Consider the following 25,465-nt stretch of genomic DNA (forward strand, 5'->3'; position numbering starts at 1 on the left):
TACATCTAGGAGACTGCTCATGAGAATAACCTTAAAATTCCTTCCCATCTGACATGTATTCCCATCTCCTCAAAAGCAAACAGTTTTATTTTGTTTAAACACACATTCATTACTTTACATTATTTCTCTTACCAGTCTCTACTGATTACTTCTTTCCTTGAATATTTCATTTAAATTTGTCTATGAGTCTTTTTTGCCCTTTATAATCCAGCCACATTTTAAAAGTTCAAACTCATTTCTCACTTTTAGGTTTGCTTTGGTATATTTAGTGACTCTGAATCCACAATGCTAACCAATTTTGCTCAAACCCATCCGTGCTCCTGGCCTTCAGATCACAGGCTTAAGAGGTGCTTCTTGCTTGGCCTGTTTTCTTTTAATTACTGCCTCCTTCCAGGGTCAGCTTCTGCCTTCATACCACAGGGAGGTTTCCATTTCTATGGCTAACTATACTGGCCCAAGTAGTAGTGCAAGCACCTTGAAAATTTTCCCAGGTCTTCCTCTATGGAGGAATCACATATTTCCTGAGCTTTTTCAACTGTTAATCTTAATGCTATTTTGCTTTATAGGAGAGGTTCTGTACATTTACAAATTTTTACTTTTTTTTTTTCCAAACTATATTGATAATTCACTGATGGAGAAGAAAGTGGCTAGCTTATCAGACTTCTGATTCCCTCAGAGTGCAAAGCAATAATGATGATCTATGAACGATGCTAATTGTTAATTAAAATTTTATGAGGTTGAAAATGTTCTGAGAATTATTAAAGATATCCCCTGCTTAAAGGGAGACCTTAAGTAATTTTAATAGAAGATGCTGATTTCACAAGCCTCGTACCAAAAGCTCCTCAACAGCAAATTCTTTTGTTTAGCAATACTTTGTGACAGTTAAGAAATGAATTATTTAACTGCTGTTAAATATATTCACTCCTTTCTGACATCAGTGGAGATAAAGTAATCACCAATTTCATTTGTAACATATCATGGAGCCTATTAAACAACCCTTAATCTTTACTTTCCCAACATCATTAAGTTTTTCTTTTCTTGTTAATATCTCCAAAGAGAGGAAAACTTTATTAGCTACCCCAGAAATATCAGTAGATTTGGGTTTGATTGAATTCATTAAGAAAAGAATATGAAAGGTTATTTTACAATTAGCCTTATCCAATATACAAAGCCATCATATTTAATTAAAATATATAAACCAATGATTGTGAGTTGTTCACATATATCTAAGTATATATGTGAACCTATTGAGTGACACATTTTAACAAATAGAATACAATATTTTTTTCTCCTAGAACCCAAAACAAGTATTCTATAAAAATTTACTGAACATGCACTATATACTGTCATGTGGCAGGCACCAGGAATATAGCAGTTAACAAAACAGATGTCCATGCTATCCTTATGGAACAGCCACCTATCCGAGGAAACAATTATCTTTAGAGCAATGAGCAGAGTAGAGAGAAAAGGGAGCAATTTAAAGGAATAGGGGCAGGTAACTGATTTAGGGAGCCTCTATTCTTTGCAGGGTAATAGAGGCTTTATTTCCACTGACATCATTTCTTCCATTGCCTTGATGTTCTACTTAAAGATAACTGAAAAATTAAAAAGTGTATAATTAAATTGTATGCCCTATGAAAAACTTATAACATGCAAAAAGTGTCTTTCCATTAAATAATATTTTTTTGTTCATTAAGCTTATGGGTACATTTTAGGCATACAATATAGTAACACTCATCACTGGGAATTTTTACCTATATATGATATATCTTCATTCTTATTTTTTTCCCCACTCCTCTGCCCTCCCTTCAAGCCCTCCACCCTTCCCTGTTTACAAAGATTTTGTTTCTGTTTTTCCCTTTTCTCATAGTTTTTCCTTTCCCTTCTTTTCTTTCCCCTACCCCTTTCCACTTCTCCTTTGGACCTTTTGCTCCTTGAGAATTATACGGTTAATGATTCCTTCTTACAAAGAAATTTGAAGGATTTTGACAGAAGTTTTGTAGATTCATAGCTAAATCTTTTAAAGAGCCAGCTGTGTAAAACTTTAAGATACATCCTCAGGCACTACACACAATGACGTCTGGATACAGGAACGACAGATAATTTATTTATTTTTTTTCTTTGATGCTTTCACAGAAGCCTTCCACAAAGCTGGAAAAAAAAAGGGAGAAAAAAAAAGTTGTAGGTAGAAACAGAGTATCAAGAAGTTGAAGCTGTTGGACATGTTGATTTATAAATAGCAGGATGGGGTTAACTAGGTTGTTAGGGCTCTTTTTGCATAGAACACTTCGAATAACTGCTCAAGCACTAGGGCATATGGGCTATCTCAAATTATCTAGTGTCTTTTTATGATATTAAGGTGATGTGTAGTGACACACTGGAGTGAGAGCTTTACACAGGCAGTGGCTAGGATATGGACTTAGCTGCTCAAAAAGTGGCAACTAACATCCTTCTTTCCAGGACCTCAAAAAGGAGGCATTAAAATGCAAATAAACAACAACAAAAACAAAATCTATACACATCAATTTGCTTATGTATATTCTGAAACACCTTAGAAAATATAGTTCATATTTTAGTTTTTATTTTTGGAAATGACATTAAACTGTGGGCCAATATATAATTTCCAGTAGCTGAAATGCAAAGAGGAATAATGAAACAAGACAAAAGCTCAACAAATTTTTACCTTTGGAAGTAACAATATTTTCGAATTTTCTCCCATAGTCAATGTTATGAATTGATAGGAAGAAAACCAAAATTTTTTACTTGATGATGCATTACTATTTCCTTTAGCTGGTTACTTATGATGGTCCCTCCCCTATGAATGTTCATATATAGTCTATTGTATATTAGTTAGTGACTAGTCTCCAATTTATTTCTCTCATTTTTAAAATCAGTGAATATTTCTTTAAAGCTTGTTGATATTTAATATTGTCTTTTCTAAAATATGTTTGAAAATTATCTATTATAATCCATCAACTTTGAAACACTAAAATGCCAGGGAATTTTTGCAGTTATGTATGAAATAATAATTCTGTTTCTTTGGAATAAGTTTTCATTATAACTCTTATTGTCTTATCAGATGAATAATGATAAGTAATATTCATTCATGATTCACTCAACAAATACTTATTGACCCTTAACATATCACATAGAACATATAACACTGTGTTAGATTCATAACAGACTTCTTGAGATTTTAAGTATTTGAGTGTGGAGATGGACATAGGGCTGTGTGTGCAACTGTGCGTGTTCATGAGTAGGTCCATTCCTTGTTTTTTAAATTTTGTTCTTAAATTTTGTAATGCTCCATTTAGGGTATATTGTGCAATATCTGTTTATAATCCTGGTCCACATCCCAAAGTATCAATACTTTCCCTAATTCAGTCATTGTACTAGATTATTTCTCTTAAAATGAAGTAAATTAATCCCTTTATTATAATTTTAATCTCTGAAATATTTTTAATTTTTCAAAATCTCAAATTTTTTATTATTATTTTTTAAAAATCTTCAATACGAGTTTTGTTATCCTTCTTGACTTTGGAATTGATTAAAAACCCAAGTACTGATAAAACTGCAAAAATTAACTCTCTGCATTTGAAAATTGAAATGCAAACAAAAGCATAACCAAAAAAAGATTCTTGAAAGTCATCTGTGTTGAGATTTATTCTATATCTCAAGGTATTTCTGTCTTCATTTTTGCACAAATCATTCTCCCATTCAAAATCAAACAAAATCTTTTCCAAAAGTTTAGGAATTAACGCCTGCCAGAAAGCTACCTGTATCACTGAGTTTTAAAGAGGCAGGCTTAAAATGTAAAACAATCTGGGCTGGGAATGTAGCTCAGTGGCGCCTCACCTTCCTCACAAGCACAAGGTCCTGAATGAAACTATCCAAGTTAATGGAACTCAATCTAGGCTTAAGTGGGAATATATCTGACAGGTCCTTAATTTCATTTTATTATAACCAGAAGCCAGACTGTTACTTCATTGATTAACTCACTATTGTAATTAACCAGAAGCTTCTGACCTGATGACCAGCTGCTTTTCAACCTGATGATTTGAAACTCTCTAACTCCAAGGTTTGAAACTGGTGTAAAAACATCCTGACGCCTTTTATATTCCTGACTACATTTCATAATGTATGAGATCTTGGCATTTTATAAGAATAAGTTTTCCTTCAAATTTTTAATGTTAGGGCTGGGGATTTAGCTCAGTGGTGCCGCCGCCTGCGTCTCAACCACAAAGTCCCGAGTTCGATCCCCAGTACCAACAACAACAACAAAAATTTTAATGTTAGGCCAAATAAGTTTAAATAGACTTCTGATATTAAATTATAAAATAGATATGCCATTTTATATCATTTTTTACCAAATTTATCGTTTCATACTGAATATTTTATGTCCAGTTTTTATGATAGAAAATTTCCTCTTTGATGCAATACACTTCTCATTCCAATGTTATAATGTCTATTTAATCTAAGAACATGCAAAGCAATTTTGATAAAAAAATATTTGTTCCTAAGTTCTAATTATTTCACCAAAACTTTACATTAGCACAAGTGTGCAGAATGCAAAGACTTGTACATCACTATGTACCTCAAAATGGAAGAGTCTGCTAATTTAGATTTGTCAAAGCCAATAATAAAATTTCAGGGAAACAAATATATCACTCAAGTTAATTTTAGTGTCTCTAGAAGACTACTATAACAAAATTTAGTGTTTTTACAAGTTAATTTTTAAAAAAATTAATATTATTGGTACATTTAAGGTATACAATATAATGGCATTCATCATTAGAAATTTGCACCTTTACATAATCCATCTTGGTTCTTATTTTTCCCCCATTCCCCTGCCCTCCCTTCGACCCCTCCACTCCTCCCTATCTACAAAGACTTTGTTTCCATTTTTTTGTTTTTCTCTTACTAATTCCATTTCCTTCTTTCTTTTCCCCCTACCCCTCCTACTTCCCTTCCCCTTTGCAAGAGTTCATTTTTAACCTCAATTTCTTTTATTTCTTTCCTTTTTGAAACAACAACAACAACAAAAAAAATGGAATGATTATGTAACAGGATAGCAATTTATCTTTTTTGTGAATTAACTTGAATGGGGAGCTAAAGGTAGCAGTTTATGAAGTTCTGGGAAGAAACATCAGAAACAAATTTACTTCACAGACACATTTATGTTTATTATTTGACTATCATGTGCTGTATTTATTGGGTTTCTACTAAAAATCAACTCATTTAATTTGCTTACAGTCTGAACATAGTAAAAATAATGTCAAAAAGGAGATTTGGCATGAGACACTGAGGAATTACTCTCATTTCCTTCAAAAACCTCATTTCTACTTCAGTGTACTTTATGTCCAATGCTTTCAAATGAATATCACATAGCAATAAGTAGTTACTTAGGATTACTCTGCTTTTATTACACAGAAAAGCAACAGCCAGATATGAATTTCAATTTCATTGTAACTGAGACTTTTTTAAATGAAATCATGTAATAGAGTGATATGAACAGTCTTAATCCAAAGATAGATATAGAAATATGTCTATATAATTGGCATTTTATATTTGAAGATTCAAACAACTATAGCTCAAAAGTATTCTGAAAAAATTTGGTGTCTGTTGACATGTACAGATTTTTTTGTCATTGTCTAAACAATGCAGTATGAACTATTTACATGACATTTATATCATATTAGTTATATAAATGTCATGATTTGGATCTGGAATTTCCTGAAAAAGCTCCTGCATTAAAGATTTTTTCACAAGCCTTTGGCACTATTCAGAGTTGATAGGCACTTTAGAAACCTACTTAGGGTCTACTGGAAGGAAGTTAGGACTTTCAGGCAAGCCCTTGACGGGCACAATGGACCTTAGTCCTTTCTTCTCTTTCTTTGCTTCCTGCCATGAGGTGAACATCCTCTTGGGTTGTACAGTGCTGAGGAAGAAAGCAATGCAGCCAAACTATCATGGACTGAACCTTCTAAAATTGCTGACCAAAATAAATGTTTCATTTTTTAAAGTTGTTTACCTCAAGTTTTTGTTACAATCACAGATAGCTAACACAACCACTAATCCAGAGGTGATTTAAAATACATGGGAGGATGTTCATAAGGTCTATGCAAACACTGTGCCATTTTGCATAAGGGAATTTAATATACATAGACTTTGGCATGGGGTGGAGGGGTTATAGAGTCATTTCTGTACAGGTACTAAAGGACCTGTAATTGTAGGAGAAATGTTTTCTGTTCATTCATTCATTCACTCATTGATATTTGAGTCAGCTCTCTTCAGGTTCAAAAAACTGTTGGCTGGAACATCTAAAATAAGAACCAATCCAAAAGTCTCAAATGATATAAACATCGCAGCTAGGGTAAAGACAGAAACTGATTTCATCCACAGAAGAATAATATATTAGTATGAATTTTGATAAAGACATTTTAGATTTTCTAGCTTCTACTCTTTATCTATAAATTAAGAGAAAAAGACTAGATTTCAGTACATGATCTCCGTATGTTCTCTTATGCCTTAAATACCACCCTGTTTTTTTTATTCTTATAATCTGACAATCAAACTTTCAAACTTTCTCTCAAATTTACTCTCATTTTACTAATAAGACTGAGACGGGGCAAACAAATATAGATCTATTGTTCTGGTGGTTTATTTTATTACTTAGGTTGCATTTAGGTTTTGGAATGTGAAATTATATTTAGAATAACTATACATATTTCTAACTCTAAGTAAAAACCTAATGATTTTATTAGAGTTTTATTTTTTAGCTCATATTTAAGCACAATATTGTGAATGCATACACAGTCACCTTGAGAAACAAATAAACATGAAAACCCATACCAGCAGGATTTAACAAAACCTTTGATTAACAAGTAAATAAAGATTAAATGTTTTACTTGTTCCTCACACAAATTTTTTTCTTGGTCACAGATGAAAAGTCAACATTTGCAGATGGAGAGTGTCCAAGTACAATAACAACATGACCACCCCAAGCAGCAGATTCTCTGCCAGAGAGGATATTGCTATTTGGACAGACTTTCCAGCTCACAAAGAATGGAGAGCACTTCCTTATAAATCTTCCACCTTCTGCATTGCGTGAATACCAGCAGATCTTTTCTCATCTGCTGATGCTAAGTACTGAAACAAAAAAGAAACTGTCCCTGATTATTTCATTTATTAGCTATGCATTTAGTACTATATTTTATTTTGCAATCAATTGAATGAAAACAATCTAATGAGTTACACCATCATTGATTATTCAAACTAACTTTCAAATTTGGGCCAAATTGCTTAATCTTATTTACATTATGGCAGAGTATAATTTCTTCTATAGTTCGTCATTTCTTTAAACACTGTTTGATGTCTTTCATTTAAAAAACTCATTTGTACACTGATATCTCCTGAATTATTCTCCATTTCTTGCAAATAGAATTGTTTCTTAGAAAAGGAAAAATAAATCTTGTTTCACCTGAAACACCTTTTAAAGAGCAAATCTAAAGTATGGAATAATGAAGTAATTCTTTAGAGTTCGATTTCCAGATGAAATCCAAGCTAAAAATGAAGAAATAACTTCTATTCTTTTCTGTCCTCTTAAAAAAGGAGCAGTTACTTGTCTGAATCCAGGCCAGCAGTATTCAATGTTTTGAAGTAATTTTCCTTTACACAGTGTCCTCTGTTTCCCACATTCCAAGTAAGTTTAATCAGAAAGGGTTGTGGTGTTCAGGCCTGGTGATCTCTTATGACTTTCACCTGAAGCACTCACTTATCACTCCAGCCATGTTCACTACTGTACTCTGGGCTACAGGTTTCACTTTTCAGCCTTCAGAGGAAATAATCCCAGACAATTTTAACCATCAGGCAAATCAGGGAAAATACTTCATTAAATTACCACAAATTTAAAGACATAATAGCTTATGGACTTTTGAAGATATCTGAGGGATTATTTTTTAAAATAGAATAAAACATCAATTACAGGCAGTGGCATCTGTAGGTATATGGGTATATATGTTTGTACATGGGTTCTCTGCATTACTTTAAATCAAAATATCACATATCTCAGTGTTTTTCAAATGTTAATATGCACATGAGCCATTTACAGAAATCATTAAAATGCACAATATGAGTCAGTAAGTGTGGGTTGGGATCTGAGTTCCTGCATTTGTCAAAATTCATCAAATAATGCTGCTGCTAGTATCCAAAATCCACAGTTTGAGATGCAAAGGCATTGAGGACTTTACGTTTCTCCATTCTGTCTTTTCCCAGTAGTCTAAACAACTAAAGTTCTCAAACATCATCATATGTCAGAATTAGTTGGAGAGCTTTTAAATATACAGGCTGGTTGTTCCCATCCAGAAATTCTAATTCAGTATGCTTAGGTGTAGCCTAAGGGTTTTCAATGTTCAGTGCTCCCACACTCCCTGATTTCTCCAGTCCATCACCAATTTCACAGCTTCATCTTCATTTGATGGCACCACTATTGCAGATAGATAAGTTAATTAGATATCTTGTGTGCAGTTAGACAGGGCCAGCCTTCCAGGAGCCAACACAGCAAGGAGCCAACATGGAGAACAATTGAGGCACATTCACTGGTTAGCATTATAAAAAGAAGAGGCACTACTTCCCCTAGAGATAGATAGCAGTAATTGATATTCTAAGTGGGAAATTCCTTGTATGTGACTTGTTTTCCCATTTGATCCCCATTTAATCAATGTTACCTGGGTGACTGTAGTTGTAATCTTATTAGTTGGTCATGGTTTTGTCCCACCTCATGCCCACCTTATAAATTTCCATTGGGTCTTTTAGTTTTGTCCCACTTTATACTCACCTCACCACATGGCTTTGCTGTATAAAACATCTTTGAACCATGGGGTAGGTGGGCAACCCACTTTCTGGTCCCCCTTCTGTCTCTCTTAGGTGTCAGGTAAAAGGGCCTAAGACCAAGACCAGACCAGGCCACAGCAAGCCTTTATTAGGGGAATAGATCTGCCAGGCTGTCTCTGATCAAAGGAGAGACAAAAGCAATATAGCTGGGGCAGAGAGAGTCTTTTATAGAGACTGGGGTGGGGTTTGTAGGGGCTGAGGTGGGGTTGAGTGAGGCAGTGACTAAGGAATGGAGGAGCCCGTGATGTCACTAGGTGGTAGGAGGTGAGCAAGTATTAGGTTACTTTCTAGGCGGGAACAGGGGCATACTGGGAAGAAGGGTTTATTCTTTGGTGGGAGCAGCCATCTTGGCGTGATGTCACACAGGGGAGGGGGCAAGGCACCATAGGAAGAGGGCAGCTACTATACATAATAGCTGCTGAGGTACTGGGAGACCTATCATTAGGCAGAAGCTTTCTTTCTCCCAATAAATTTTTCCTACTCCTAACCTCCATTGTTCCTAGAATTCATTCTTCAATTTTAGAGAACACAAACTCACATTTTGGGTATCTAGTAGGTCTGGGATTTACATCTCTTCCCCTTTATCACCACGACCTTCTCCAGATCATTCACTATTGAAATGCTCAGTACATTTTATCTACATTCACCCTACATGATCTCTCACAATTAATATTACTTTCCCTATCATGTATATGCTGATGATTCACCAATATATCAGTCTAGCCCTTAATCTTTTTCTAGGGCCCATGTCAGTATATATGAGTTCCTACTCATCAGCAACATTAAAATTATAATTGAGACTTCTAAACTTGTATTTTTTTTTCCAGTGTCCCAAATCTGTTTCTCTGAATTTACTATTCTTGTATATTACATTCAGCTCCTCTGGTTGCTGAATTCAGGGGGAAAAAATTACAGTCATCCTTGATACCTATCAGGTAGAAATCTAGAATGCCTCTCCTGTTGGCATTTCCCACCCTAATATCTGAATCTTTTAATATAATACTCTAGGAGTGGTTATTTAAAATTTTAGGACAATAGAGATTTCATGGGTGTTATAACTTTAATGAGTTACTTTACTTTTTTTTTTTTTTGGTTAACAAAGAGATTTTGGGTAGGCCCCATCTGGCTTCTTTGAAGATGGAAGAACCAAATAGGAATTTAGAGCAGTTTCTAAGAGCTGAAACCAACCTCTGCTAGGCACCAGTGCACAGTCCTCAGTCTTATAACTACAAGGAACAGGATACTGCTAATAAACTCAATGACATAGAAGCAAATTTTATTTCACAGCCTCCAGATCAGAGTGCAAAACTGACACCTTCATTTCAGCCTTGGGAGACCTTCAGCATGTGAAGCCCACATGGACTCCTGAGATATTAAGTGGATGGAAAGAGATTATAAATTTATGTTGCCACAAACTGCCAAATTTGTGGTAATTTGTTCTGGTTTTTTTTTTTTTTTTGGTAATTTGTTCTTAAGTGAGAGACAACTTATAAAAATCTTATCTTTTATCCAAATTATACAGGAAGCCACCTAGAGCGTCCTGTAGTCAACCAAACTTCCCTGTAAATTTCATAGTCTAAACCACTATCATTTCATTAGAGGACTCATGTCTTCCACTTTTTATCCAGCCTATTCTTCAATCTTTAACTAGAAGCAACAAATATGTATTAGTATTCTGTGGGTTTATAATGAATCACCACAAACTTAATGATCAAAACAGCCTATACCTATCTTCCTATTATTCTGGTAGTCAAAAGTCCAAAATAAATTTCATGGGAGTAAAATCAAGATATCCACAGGGCTGGTTTCTTCTGGAACCTCTGAGGAGAGAATCCATTCCTGTTTCTTTTCCCATCTTATTGAGTTCATGTGTGTCAGGTAAAAGGGCCGAAGACCAAGACCAGACCAGGCCACAGCAAGCCTTTATTAGGGGAATAGATCTGCCAGGCTGTCTCTGAACAAAGGAGAGACAAAAAGCAATATGGCTGGCCCAGGGAGAGTCTTTTATAGAGACTGGGGTGGAGTTTGTAGGGGCTGAGGTGGGGTTGAGTGAGGTAGTGACTAGGGAATGGAGGAGCCTGTGATGTCACTAGTGATAGGAGGTGAGCAAGGATTAGGTTACTTTCTAGGCGGGAACAGGGGCATACTGGGAAGAAGGTTTTATTTTTTGGTGGCAGCAACCATCTTGGCATGATGTCACACAGGGGAGGGGCCAAGGCACCATAGGAAGAGGGCAGCTACTATACATAATAGCTGCTGTGGTGGTGGGAGACCTATCAATGTGTATGCTTTATCATGTGGCCTCTTCCTCCATCTTCAAAGCACATCATTCCAATCCACTTCCATCAACACATCACCTTCTCCTCTGGCTCTATCTGTAACCTTCTTATGAGGACCCCTTACATGGTTATGCTAGATCATCCAGGAAAATCCCTTAATCTCAAAGTGAGCTCCTTAATAACATTTACAAAGACTCATCTGTCATGAAAAGTAATATATTGACCCCATTCTGGGGAATGTGATGTAGATATCTTTGAGGAGTTGATATTCAGTCTAAAATAACACTTAAAGCAAAACACCTCATTCCCCTGCTTCCAGTCACATCTGGATAAAAGTCACTCATTCCAGCAAGTCCTACCTAACTCTGATCTCATAACCTACCTCCTTCCCTATAGTCCATTGTGCTGCCCCACTGGTGTTCTTGCTATTTTTAAATATATCCAGTGTAGTGTGTTCTCAGGCTCTCTAGATTTGCTATTATTTATGCCTAAAATATTGCTCTTACTGTTCTTAGAATAACTCACTCCATCACTTCAGGTAGGTGCCTCCTCAAAAGTCACCTTATACTTTGAAACATTTCCTGACACTGTTAAAAATAATATTATAATATTCTCTATCCAGTCATTCATTATTCCCTTACTCATCTTTGCTTTTCTGGATAACACTCATCACCATTTGCTAATAGTCTATCTCTCACACTAGAATATAAGTGCCACTAAGTTGAGTACTCTGCTTTTATTTTATTTATTTATTTATTTTTTTGGTACCAGGGATCAAACTCAGGTCCTTGCACTTGCAGGGCAGGCAAGGGAACCACTGAGCTAAATCCCCGGCCCTCCTTTTTGATAACTACATCCTTAACATCTGTTGTCATAACCTGGCATAGGTGATTATTAGATATAGCTGAAAGAAAAATAAATAAATGAAGTTTGTATTGGGTCTCAAATCAGTGAGCTGACCTAGAAGCTATACTTAAGGCATTATATGACAATTTCTCACAAGAAAATAGTTAACAACAGTGATACACATAAGAAATATTGGTAAGAATTCACACAATGATATTTCATTAATACTTGGGATGTCTAAATGATATTAGTAAGTGCAAATACAAGAATTCAAAAACATTAATATCTCCTCTTACCCAGGAGTCAAAGCAACTGGGACTGGTCCAAAGTCAAACGCATTTAAGCGGCTTCCTATATTCCACCAAACCACTAAATCATTCTAGACAGTTCATAATTCCTTTAACAACAGAGTTCTTTAGATGTCTTCAAAAATTTATATTTACAAGATACATAACAAAACAACTATTTAAATCTTGAAAACACCACAGCAGCTATTACTAATTTTTCTAAGGCAGAGTTCTAATAACTGTAGAATCTAGTTCTTTGTACAAGTGTGTTCAAGAAATTGGAAGATATTTAGAAAACATTAAATGGATTAACAAAAGATTGAAAGTTTAAAAGTAGTTTAGAGATTTTGCTAATGGGAAGGGGATCAAGCAATAGAAGAAGTAGGGGAGGGGGAATTGGGGGATGAGAATAATTAAGATGTATGATGTATATCTATCACAATAAATGTAATCATATATACTGCAAACATGTGCTAATAAAAACAAACATTTAAGGTATACTCTCCATGATCATATTATCTTACCACAATAAAGCATGCAAGTATTTTTCATAAAGGAAAAGTGATTTTTAAAAAGGCTAATATGTCATATTATGGAGTACTTATATAATATCATTGTGAAATCCATTGCTTAAACTCAGATGTGCATAATGAAAAGCTACTTTAACTGTGAGAAAAAATTAGAATGTTTTATTTGAAAGAATCCCCTAACAGAGTATTGAAATGTCATTACTGTAATATTGAAAATGACCTGTATAAAAGAGTATTATAGAGAGAAATCTTACCCTCGCAGAGTGATACCTAGGACCACCTATTACAATCTAAAAGTGCATGTTTATCTCTTAACACACCTTGCAAATCCACAGAAATTACTTCATTAATATGGGTCTCTGAAGATAAATTTCTTTCTTAAAAATAATAAATACTTCATGTGAATTTTATAATGTGTCTATAAACTTGGCTGAAATTTTCTGCAATATTTTCTGTCCTGCTTATTGTCAATCATGGCCTGTTATCTTTTGATGAAAGAAGATAAACAATTTTAGTAGGTTTACTTTTTCATTGTTTGAGGATTAGTCTCACATACTTAATATGTATAATGTTCCCATACATTTCACAAAAAAAATAATTGTCACTCTTATTTTACATTTTATACTATAAGACATAATTACCTATTATTTTATTGATATGAAAAAATTTATGCAACCTCAGTGTGCTTTCACAGTTAATCAAAAATCTTTAAAAGTCTCTTCAGGAGAAAAAGAAATTTGCTTGGAAAATCTTAAGAAAATTGTATTACCTTTATTATAGTCTATTAGTAACTGTAAAAAAGTATGAATGAGGATTCACATTAATTTCTTTTTTTTTTCTGAAGGCTGACAAATTTTATTTTTAATATACCCACCTCTTAAGGGAGAAGTACATAACTTTCCACTCATCATTAAGTGTGGGTGATATATATAATAAATGTCTTTTTTTCCCATTAAGTTTATTGGTACATTTTAGGTATAAAATACAGTTACATTCATCGTTGGGATCTTGTACCTTTACATGAATATCTTGGTTCTTATTTTTTTCCCCTTCCTATGCCATCTCTTCACACACTCCACCCTTCTCTATTTGCCAAGACTTTGTTTCCATTTTTTTCCTTTTCTCATATTTTTTCTTTTCCCTTTTTTCCTTCCCCTCCTCCTCCCACTTCCTCTGCTCCTTTAGACCTTTACATCCTATTACACAATATCAATTATACATTTTTTAAATTACAATATCAAGATCTAGGAGACACTACCACAGATTTTACAAAATTTAAAAGGATATAGAAAGCATATTTCAAAAATCTGTTTGGAAATAAATTTGACAACTTCTAAGAAGTACGTTGGAAGACAAATTAATGACACTAACTCTGGAGGAAATATAAAATTTGAATAGCACCTATTAAAGAAAGTATATTCCTAGCTTGAAAAACTACCTATATGACAACAGCAGGCTCATATACATTTTAACTGATAAATGATATCAAACAATTGAAGCAGAAAAAAGAAGGAACACTTCTCTCCTCATTTTAGGAACTCAATGTTGTGCTAATCCTAAAACTGGATAAAGATAATAGAAGAAAAAGGTATGAACATAGATAGAAATTTGCTCAACAAAACAAACTATTAGAAGTCAGATCTGGCAGGATGTAGAAAGTGGTTTTGTTATAGGGATGGCAGTGTTGGTTCAGCATTGGAAGATCCACCCCCAAAAGTCATCATTTTAACAGAGGAAAGGAAAAAGCCATATGATCCTGTCACTAGTTGGAAAAAAAGCATTGGACTAAATTTTACAGCTGTTCATGGTAAAAACTATCAGAAGACTAGAAGTAGAACAGAAACTTCTCAACAGATTAAAGACATGTACTCCATACTTCCAGTGAGAATGCCTAAATGAATGGAGAAGATACAATGCTTTCTCCTTAAGGTGGGGAACAAGGGCAGATATGCTTACTCTTTATCTGGCCATTAAACATTGAAACCTAGGCCCCGCCTAAATAGTCTGGCAATAAAATAACACAATTAGGATAGGATTGACAAGGTGAAAGCAAAATCTTTATATGTAGATGAAATGATCATCTACAGAGAAAATACTCAGAAATCTCTAGGAGCCCCTAGAACTTGTATTTGAATTTAGCAGGATTAGAAAACACAAGGTATATATAAAAATTCAAGTCTGTGTATACTTGCTATAAATGAAGAATTGGATATTGAAATTTAAAAGTTATGTAGGAGTACAAAGGACCTAGAAAAGTTAAAAAACAAAAATAGTGTTGGAAGACGTTTAGTACCTAATTTTAAGACTTCTTCTAAAGCTACAGTAATCAAGGCAGTGTTGGTGTAAGAAAAGACATATAGATCATTTGAATAAAATAGAGAATCTAGAAATAGAACCACACTTATATGGTCCACTGAGTTTTGAAAGATTATTTAACATTAGTATTTTATAGAATATAAACTCAATTTGAGAGCCTAGGAAGAGATAGTGTTTTTGGCAAATGGCACTAGAACACCTGGTATCCGTATATAAAAAATTAACCTCAACCCTTTATTTCCATATATGAAAATAACTTGAAGGGGTCTATGAACCTAAATATGAAAGCCTAAAAGTATAAAACTTTAAGAAGAAATTATAAGGGAAAATGTTTATGAATTCAGGGTAGGCAAGAACTACCTAGGATACAAAAGACATGATGTATAAAAGAAAAAAATTGATAAATGAGATTCCATCAAAATTTAGAACTTTAAATGACATCATTAAAGTGAAAAGTAGTCCTTAAACAGACCATATTTACAATACATATAACCTATGACCAGAATATGTAAAGAATTCTTAGAGCTCATTAATAGACAACCCAATTAAAAAGTAGACATAAGAAGATGATAAATAGCCAGTACAGCACAAGGAAAGGAGGTGTGCAACTCTAGAATCAGAAAAATACTAATCAGTACAATAACAACATTGAATCATACACTCATTAGGGAGATGAAGTTAAAAGTTTTAAAAGCCTTGTCATGACTTTTTCTTTTTGTTGGATTCTCCCCCTTTGCATTTAATTTGCCATGCCCAATGGATTCATTCTGCTGGGTTTCCTGGGGTTGTGATCCTTATTGTCTTTTCCTAGGGTATCATCTAAAATTTTTTGGAGTGCCAGTTTGATATCCATGAAGTTCCTGAGATGCTCTTTATCATGAAAGTATCTTATTTCTCCATCAATTTTGAAAGATAGTTTTGCTGGGTACATCAATCTGGGTTGGAGGGTGTTTTCCTTTAGGGCTTGAAATACATCACTACAAGCTCTTCTTGACTTGAGGGTTTGTGTTAAGAAGTCTGCTGTGATTCTGATGGGCTTTCCTTTGTATGTGATTTGTTTCTTTTCTCTCACTGCTTGTAGAATTTTGTTCTTCTGTTGGATTTCTGGAATCCTAACTATTATATGCCTATGTGTAGATTTTTTTTTTGATCAAGGCTATTTGAAGTCCTATATGCCTCACTCATCTGTTTGTCAAGTTCTTTTCCCCTCCTTGGGAAGTTTTCTGCCATCACTTCTGTGAATAGATTTTTTTATGTCATCTGCACTCTCTCCTCTTTCTTCATTGACTCTAATATGTCTTATGTTATTCCGCTTTGCACGGTCTAGCAGCTGCTGGATTGATTTCTCATGTTCCTTTACAATTTTAAAGCAATTTTTCTTTTCCTCCTCACTAATTGCAAGCTTATCTTCTATATGTGAAATTCTATCCTCACATTGGTTCATTCTGCTGTGCAGACTTTTGATGGAGTTTTTAATCTCCTGGAAATCTGTTTGCATCTGTTTTATGGATTCCATTTGTTTCCTATATTGGGGTTCCATCATGTTCCTCAGATCCTCTAGTTTTTTATCTGTGTGCTTTCTAGATTTATTAATCATGTCTTGCACTATGAGCAAAATCTTTGCTGTTATCTGAATAATTATTTCTGATTTCATTTTTCCCAGATCCTCTTTTTTTGCCAGTTCAGAGAGTCCAGGTAGTTGAGTATGAGATTGTTCCATCTCGTTTCCCTTTGAGGTTGCTGTAGGTGATTCAGAGGTCTGTTTTTGAGGCTTGTTTATGTGCCTTCTCATTTCCGGAGGGGGGGAGGGGGTGCTTCTGGCACCTGCGCAGCTCACCTTCTCTGCCCCAGGAGCTTGGGATGGCAGTGGAGGAGCTTCCTTCTGAGTGCTGGGACCAGCTCAGCTTCTCTGCCCTAGGAGCTTGGGATGGTGGTGGGGGAGCTTCCTTCTGGGTGCTGGGGTCTGCTCAGCTTCTCTGCCCTAGGAGCTTGGGATGGCGGCGGGGGAGCTTCCTTCCGGTTTCTGGGACAACTTTAGATAGATGGTGACTGGTAGAGCCACTAAGTGCTTTTCTATAATAACTGTTTCCAAAGGTTCTGCCAGGGGAGCATAAAGTGCCGGAGAGCAACAGTGCTACAGGGAGCTCCTGTGTGCGTAGTAGTGAGTCCTTGCATCAGGCCTAGTGCCTTTCCTTCATGTGGCTAAGGGTCCTTGTGTCCTTTATTCACAACTTTTGTTTTAATCCTCGTGTCTCTCTGGACTAATTTTTGTTTTTAATACTTTCGTCAGCTATGTGGAATTTTAACCATTCTGCTTATACTGCCCCTGAACCTCATCTTTCTGTCTGTGGAGTCTCCGCAGAGGTTGATTCACATTAATTCCTATACCTAGGAGGAAATTTCTTGGTAAGAAAACTTTGACCTGGTTTTCTAAGGAATTTTTTGTTTCTCCTATGTTATTTCAGTAAGTTCTTCTAAGGAGGTATGGATAATCAGACTTGCTTCCTAGTTAGGTCTGTTCCCATTTTACAATTAAATATGTTTTTATTCTTTTCCAATTTCTTTTATTAAAATGACCCCTCTATTGAGTATATTTGACTATTCTGAGAAGCTAATAAGTGTTATGCTGTCACCTACTAAAATTCTAAGTGTGTCTCTTTGGAAGAACATCTATACTTCAGTGAGAAACTTTTAGAGCTGCTTCAGTACAAATAAATGGATGGCAGATGAATGTTATTTTGAGTCAGGAAAAACTTTAAGGAATCCATTAAATTGCTATGTGAAAGCATGGTTGTCAATGAGCTGGCATAGCGTAGGCAAATTTCAGTGTCCAAACATGAAAGAGATGAGGGATTAATTGAAAAGAGTTCAATGTAAGGACTGTATACAGTGTGGGCTCCTGAAAGTGAACTAATAAGGATTAGTGAAGGAGGCAAGGAGGTGAAAATGTAGGAATCACAACCCTTGGCCCTCCCAGTTCAAGGTGAGGAGTACCTAGAACCTTGGAGAGAAGTAAAATACCTCTTTGGGAAACTGAAGAGTATGGAAGCAAGACAATTTGTAATAAAAAAGCCTAGAAGCCCTGCTAGCCAATGTCCCTCTATACCACCACCCATAGCTTTTAGTAATCAGTATTCTGTAGTGGAAGGACTCCAAACACAAAGTTCAATACCAATAAGGATATAGAAATGTTAAATATACTGATTGGATTAGTACACATCATGTGTTACAGTTTCACTCTTTTACATAAAGATGTACAATTAAAAAGAAACAAGATCAAATATGGTAAAGTTATAATACTGCCTATTAATATTTAAGCCAATTATTAGGACAATATGTTGGAATTCAATTTATTTAAAAATTTAGGACAGCCTTGTGAGTTACAAAACATGTGATGGTAAGAAAAAATAAAATATTCCACTATCTTTTAAAATATTTTAGAAAACATTTTTGAAGTGTTGTGTTTATATATTTAGCGAACACTTTACTCTGTCTATATGAAATACTATAAAATAAATCAAGTAGGCTTACATTCACAGAGGGTAAAAATTATTAGTAAATTTGGAGTCACAGTTGCTGTATGTTTCACTTCATGCAGTAAAACATGATTAAAGTAATTGATTCCATTTTTGAGTTATTGCCTTACCCTTTGTGCCTCAATCTACCACATCAATAAAACCATAAGATAGTTAGCCCTTGCCAAATATTATCAATACTGTTTAAGATGTCAGTTCCTTTATTTCTAATAGAAGTGAACCTTTATTTTTTTTCGGTACCAGGGATCGAACTCGGGTCCTTGAGCTTGTGCAGCAGGTGAAACCACTGAGCTAAATCCCCGGCCCCGAGTGAACCTTTATTTTTTAATCTAGCTTATAGTCAAAGGTTCTGAGATCTGTGACCTTTTGACAAGATTTATAAAGTTAAGTTGTCTCAAACAACTGGTATGTATTTGATTCAAAATACATTGCTAAGAGTATTTTTTATCTGGCTGACATACTCTAAAACATTCTCTCCTTCAGCATAAAATGTAAACAGCTCCAGCAGATACCATAGTTCATATATCTTATGGATAGATAAGTGGGTAATCTATCTATCTTATGGCTATATTTTTGAAAATACTATTTTAGTTTAGATAGCTATATAATGTAGATGTTAATTATATTTCCCAAGCTCTACCTCATTTGACTATGATACAGTTGATCATATTTAAATATGAGGTTATTGGATTAAATCGATGATTTAAGATTACCAAATATAAATTGAGTGTTCTCCCTTTAAGTAATGCTACTGAATCAAGCATTCTTTTCCCTTTCAGGGGAAATTTTGATTTCCACAAATCGAAAGCCTGGGCCTGGGATTTGGCTTAGTGGTTTGGCCGCTTGCCTTGCAAGAACAAGGACCTGAATTTGATCCCTGGTACCAAAAAAAAAAAAAAAAAATCACATAAATCAAAAGCCTGCTTTTCATATAGTAATTATTACTGTTACCACTAAAACACATCCAATTCTCTAAATTGAATATGCAACACGCACCTTAGGCAGAGTGTAAGATGTATCCTGGCATTGCTGTACATTCTTGCCTGAGTGGACTCCTGAAATACACTATAAATGCATGCAATGATTACAGCCTGCTCTTTAAATTTCAATACATAGAGTTCAAACAACCCAAATCCATGAATGAAGCAATAGAGCAAAGATATCCCTCAAAAACTAGGTGACAGTTTGCCATTAGATCACACTATTTGTTATAGGATAAAGATGAAATGATTTTTTTAAAAAATCCATTTGTTAATTTTCAAAATAAACTGAAATGACGTGAGTTATGTTTTTCTCAAATAAAAATCAGCTTTCTATGGCTATAATCCAAATAAGTAAGCAAGAATAAAGGTAAGTGTGACACCGAGCAATTTTTTATTTATATGAAGTACATTTTTGGTTAATGGCCATCACTACTATCTTAGCAGCTAGTTCTGTTTGAAAGTGTATTGTGGCTGACTGCCTAATTCGAATCCCTAAGGTGTTCAAGTAATATATGAAATTCAAACTTATTTTCATTTCTTTGTTTGTTTAACACGGTAACCATAGATGACCAGCCCATTTATAAATATACAAAGCATTTGTTTAATAAACAAAACCAAAAAAACACAACTCTACTTTCTGTAATGGCTCATACCAAAAATGAGGAAGATGTAGCTGTGCTTTCTGACCTTTCATGAGATTTGAAGTTGCTTTTTCATGCTTCTTCTTTCTAGGCCACTTAAATTTTCTCACAGTAAACTGTAACTCACTATGGTGTACAGGTTCTCTTCTTCCTTATGTGCATTCCTCATCTCTTCTCTTGCTCAGGCACCACTGGATCTGTTGTACTGGCTGGTGCCAATGGACAAAGAACATTCTAGGCCTGTGTTGTGACTACTCCATCAACTTTATTAAATTTAAATCATGACTGAGACTGAAAAAATGATCGAAATTACCCAAACTGGCCCATATTTTGTATATTTGGGACACAGCTGGTGTGACAATTACTATTATTATTTAGAATTGATATTCTATAATTTTTGCAGTTGTCTTCAGGGACACATTGGGCATTTTTGCTTTGTTTTGCTTTTTAATTTCTTATTTAATTTCTTTCTACGAGAAAACATTTTGGAGGTGAAAGTATTCAAGTTCCTAACAAAATGTACAAAATAAATTGGACAAAAGCCAAGCCATCCCATTTTCTCTGGTTATCTCAATGACAGATGTAAATTAACCTACGTTTATTTTGGCTGGAACAATCGATATTGATTGTGAAAATGGCCACAGGTCAGTTTGTCACACATAGTGCAAAAATACTTAAACACATTAATCAACATTCTGATGCAGTGAAGTTCAAATCAAGTGGCAGCACTGAGATAGCTTCAGGGACTGGAAAGCAGACTGGATCTGAGGTAAGCTGCCATTCGCTCCTTATTTATGATTTACCACCTTGCACTGACACATCTTTTCTCAAGCCATCTGTTTCCTTTATATCATTAGAGAACAAGGCACAGGCCTCATTCTTGTTTATTTAGCAGCACACTTGTTAGTGACTGCAGATAGAGTCCTTATTAATTCAAGAACTTATATTTTCAAATAAGAAGATTGGCTTCATGGGTATTGGAAATCATATACTCTAGGAATCAATGACAAAAAATGTATTGAGTTAGATCCAATGATTTCATAATTTGTTCTTTTGGACATTTTAGGTTCGTTGGTATATCTACATATACTTAGTCTAAGCATTGTTAAAAAAAAACTAGACATACAAAAATCTTTATATATTTCATATCCAGACAGATTACAAAGTCCTATTTGCTAGCAAAATTCTCTGGCTTCTTCTTCTTTATCTTTTTTAAAAATTCTTCCAATCATATGTAACAAGAAAATTCCTCCACTGTGAATTGACATACCTTATAAATTTCCATTTTAAAAGCAAAAATATAGTTTTAACAGAACTATTAAGATAAGGAGAAAAGAGAATTACTGCATTTCCAAGCATTAACATATTCAGTGTTTTCCTTTCTTGACAAGAACAGCAGTGTAGATGTTAATTACGATGTATAGAATGACTCATCTAGACAGCTAAAATCTTTCCTCTTTGTGACACCCTGGTCCTTGGCTGGGTTTTGTGGCTAGTTTATGTAGGTGAATAAGGAAATTGATCTCTAACAATCATTTGAAATAAGTACCTTCACACTCTCAGATGCATTTCCAGAACAACTGGCTTAACATCAAAAATTATCTTTAGGAAAGGAACTATTTTAACATTATCTTTAAAAGGAGATTGGCAGTTAACACTTAAACCAAATGCTTCCACATTCACTTGATGATTCAATTATTAAGAAGCAATGCCAAAGAGTGATTCATTTACAGGCAATAGCAAGCGAATGAAATATATGTGTGTACCCCCTCATAGTACAAGTAATAAAATTTAAAAAAATCATTTTGTCACTAAAGAAACAGAACTGCTTTATTGAAGCAAGAGAATTGCTTGATTTCCTTCTAAGGAGTTAAAGAAACTTATTACATTGTCTTTTCTCTTATAATTTGAAGTGTTGTTTCCAAAGCATAGAGTTTATGGGCAATGTGGAGGATATAAGGTAAATTGGTTTTTATTTTGTATTCTTATTGGTTGTATTTTGCTTTGCAACTTATTCTTTTAGATCTATGGTGGCCTCAAGTCTTGAAGAGGTTTTAGAGCGAGTGCTTAAGTAAAACTCAGGTAGAGTCAAAACTGCCATTAAAGCCTATTCACACATGTCAAGATGCTCACCTTTTAACAACTCTGAGGAACAGAGGGAAGACGCACTTGCATTGTTCATGGCATTTTACTCAGGGGCATTGCTCAGTGTTCTCAGGAGGAGGATCAGGAGAATCACTAACAATGTTTTGACTGTCTCCCTTCTCTTTGTCTTACAGTCTTGGTCCAACAAATATAGCGGAAGTTTCATCACTGATGTGCGTGTACATCCCTAGGATGCAGCCTCACTTTGTGAAATAGTAGTTACATTGTGGCCTCTATCTGTCTTAGCTTTGCCCCTGGCTCTTTGGATGTTTTTTTTCTAAAGAATGACTATTAAAGGAGGGGGAACAGAGAGATGTGAGCAGAATGTTATAAAGTAGGATGGCAAATTCTTTAGACTTTGGGAAACCTGTAAGTTTTGGCCATTCTTTTGTACCTGAGAGAATAACATTGTAACTCTGTCATGCATGATCCTAATCCGCTATTCTCCTAATACTTCTGTCTCCTTCACAAGACAGGAAAAAGATAAATTGGTGAATATTGCACAAAGACTAGATGCACTGGAAATATCCAAGAGATACATTAGAAAGGATCTCCCTTAACCTTACTGTGTTCTGCATTCATAAAGATAAAGTGAGATGTCAAAGATCACACACTTGTCTAAGACTAGGCCAGCATCTAGAGCTTCTAATCCCAAACAAAACTGCATGCTGCTGCATCTCTGTTGATGAGAAAGAACACTAACTTTAGAATAATAATGGGAGTTAAAATAAGCACTACCAGTATAAAGTAGAATCCTAAGTGCCAAAGCCTCAATGGCCAATGCAGCCACTCATCATCCTATGTAATAAATACTCTTGAAAAGAGAGAAGACCAGCCACAGGAAGAGTGGCTCAGAAAAACTGATCACAAAACAAAGAACTACAGAAAGTTAAATTTCCTAACCAAACAGAATAATCAAAATAACTTTATAAACACAGACTTATGCTATCTGTAACCTGGAATTATTCAGCTCACTAATACTCATTATATTCATTATATTATATTATATTATATTATATTATATTATATTATATCATATCATATCTTCTCCTAGGGACTGGAAGAGGGAGGATTACCATGGTACAACTCTATCACCAATATTTCTCCCTAAAATTTTTCATACACTAAAAGTAAGTATACCCAAACACATACACAAAGTGAGAGCATTAATGATCTCTCATTCCTATTTTGGAATGTTGATATCTTCAAGTTGACTAAGTTACAAATATTGCTCCCTTTCGTATATAACTCATAAGAATATAACTTACTGATATGACTGAAAGAAAGTCTTTCACTAGAAATCTACCAATCTGCTCAAGTACTAGATAATGGAACATGTAGAGTCTCCATAATACAAATTTGATGGCTGTTTTCACATAGTGTTTCCTAGCTGCATTTAGTTCTATATAAAAAAAGGAAAATTGTCATTTCATTTTAGCATTGGAAGTTTTGTACTTTGCTGAGGCAAAACATTTATGTAGAAAGCTATTCTATTTAGATGAGAAGGATAAGCCCTCATCTTCAGGTTTGGAACAGTTTGCTACCTAGTTTCATGGGTCAAGGTTAAAATGCAGTTATGATGTCTCTGAGACATACGCTGAATTGTCTTTAGCCTTTTAGAGGGAAAAAAAAGTTTCCGGAAGAGAAAATTATTTTAGCGGCAGAAACATTTGTGTTGAGTTTAACTATGTCAGTCTAGTCCCCAGTTAGCGCTGACAAGGTTAAATGTCTGATTTACTTATTTTTAGTAATAAGACAGGCTCGCGAAAGGTAAAAGGATGCCTTCTTTTTTATTATTCCAGAATTTGCTTCTATAAATAGTATTTAAGAATGATGATTGTGCATGATAATTTATACACGGTATAGATTTTCTGTAGGGCCACTCTTCCTGGTACATTTTTAATTAAAAAACACATCAGTGAGAGGTCTCTGTTATTTTACCCAATTATTAAACCAAATGATTCTAGTTGCTATTAATAAAAACAAGTACTTTTAAAAGATGTTGAGAAAAAAAGTTACAGAATCATTAATGATATGGTCTTGTGCCTATGGAGTCCAGCTGAATTAGAGGAAATAACTTTGAACAGTTCATTACAATCGTAATGAAATAAAACTGGCAGATAATCCCCACCTCCTATACAGAAAACTGACAGGGATGCTGGCTTATTTTTTCCCTCAAAGACATCTTAGCACATTTTTCTTCTCATTACTCTATCAAACCTCTGTCCAGATTCTGGTTATCTCTCTTGCAGAAAGCTATAATAGCCTTGTTTTTACCAGCTGCTGCTTCTCAAATTTTGAGCTAGTCCGCTCGAAATACCATGACAGCAAAATTATATTCCTCCTTTACCATTTTGATTACACTTTCATATGGCTTAAACTTGGGCATGAATGTGCAAAATTTAAACAATTAAGTACCAATTCTTTCTCACATACAAGTATGTAGTCCCACAATTTTTCTCTTGATATGTGTTCCCCAATTTTCCAACTTCACCAATCATTAATCCTTTGAGACTAACAGCCATACTTTCTTTGTTATGTTACACATTGATAAAAACGCATTTTCATAAATTTCAGATGCATTATAATTCATAATAATTATATTACTAAAGATAAAATTAATGATAAAATCATTCTGAAACCACTGTCTTAAAATTTAGATATGAAACATGAATGCATTCAATTTAGTTAAATATAAACTATTAAAATTATAAAACAACTACCTGGCATGATGACACATGTCTATAATCTCAGTACTGGGAAGGCTGAGACAGGAGGGTCGTGAGTTTCAGTTCAGCCTGAGCAACATAGTGATTTTGAGACCCACTTGGGCTACATAGTGAGACCCTGGCTCAAAAAAAAGATTATAAAAAAAATTCTTCTCAAACTCAGCTTAGTGCCTTAGCTTCAGAGCTATCATTTTTCATTTGGACAAGGATAGTACTTTTAGAATGGACCCCCTACCTTCATTACCAGGAGGGTAAAAAGACAAAGAAATGAAGTGTGTTAT

The 25,465-nt window shown here is 34.6% G+C and overlaps 1 protein-coding gene across 11 annotated transcripts in view; it reads right to left on the bottom strand.

The window, feature by feature from the left end:
- Pcdh9 (protocadherin 9) overlaps positions 1-25,465 on the bottom strand; it is a 918,070-nt gene that overhangs the window by 3,711 nt on the left and 888,894 nt on the right. For 3 of the 11 annotated variants that reach the window (XM_021257933.2, XM_087192875.1, XM_004844287.3), the window contains one exon: positions 19,683-19,751. The exons of the other annotated variants lie outside the window; for them this stretch is intronic. In XM_021257933.2, the coding sequence (XP_021113592.1) occupies positions 19,684-19,751 (68 nt within the window). In that variant the 3' untranslated portion in view covers position 19,683. The remainder of the gene's footprint in view (positions 1-19,682; positions 19,752-25,465) is intronic. 11 annotated transcript variants of the gene reach the window in all.

This window comes from Heterocephalus glaber, unplaced genomic scaffold (assembly GCF_053883595.1).
Source record: "Heterocephalus glaber isolate CG9 unplaced genomic scaffold, H.glaber_assembly_v1.0 deba00001577, whole genome shotgun sequence".
NCBI classification, from domain to species: domain Eukaryota; kingdom Metazoa; phylum Chordata; class Mammalia; order Rodentia; family Bathyergidae; genus Heterocephalus; species Heterocephalus glaber.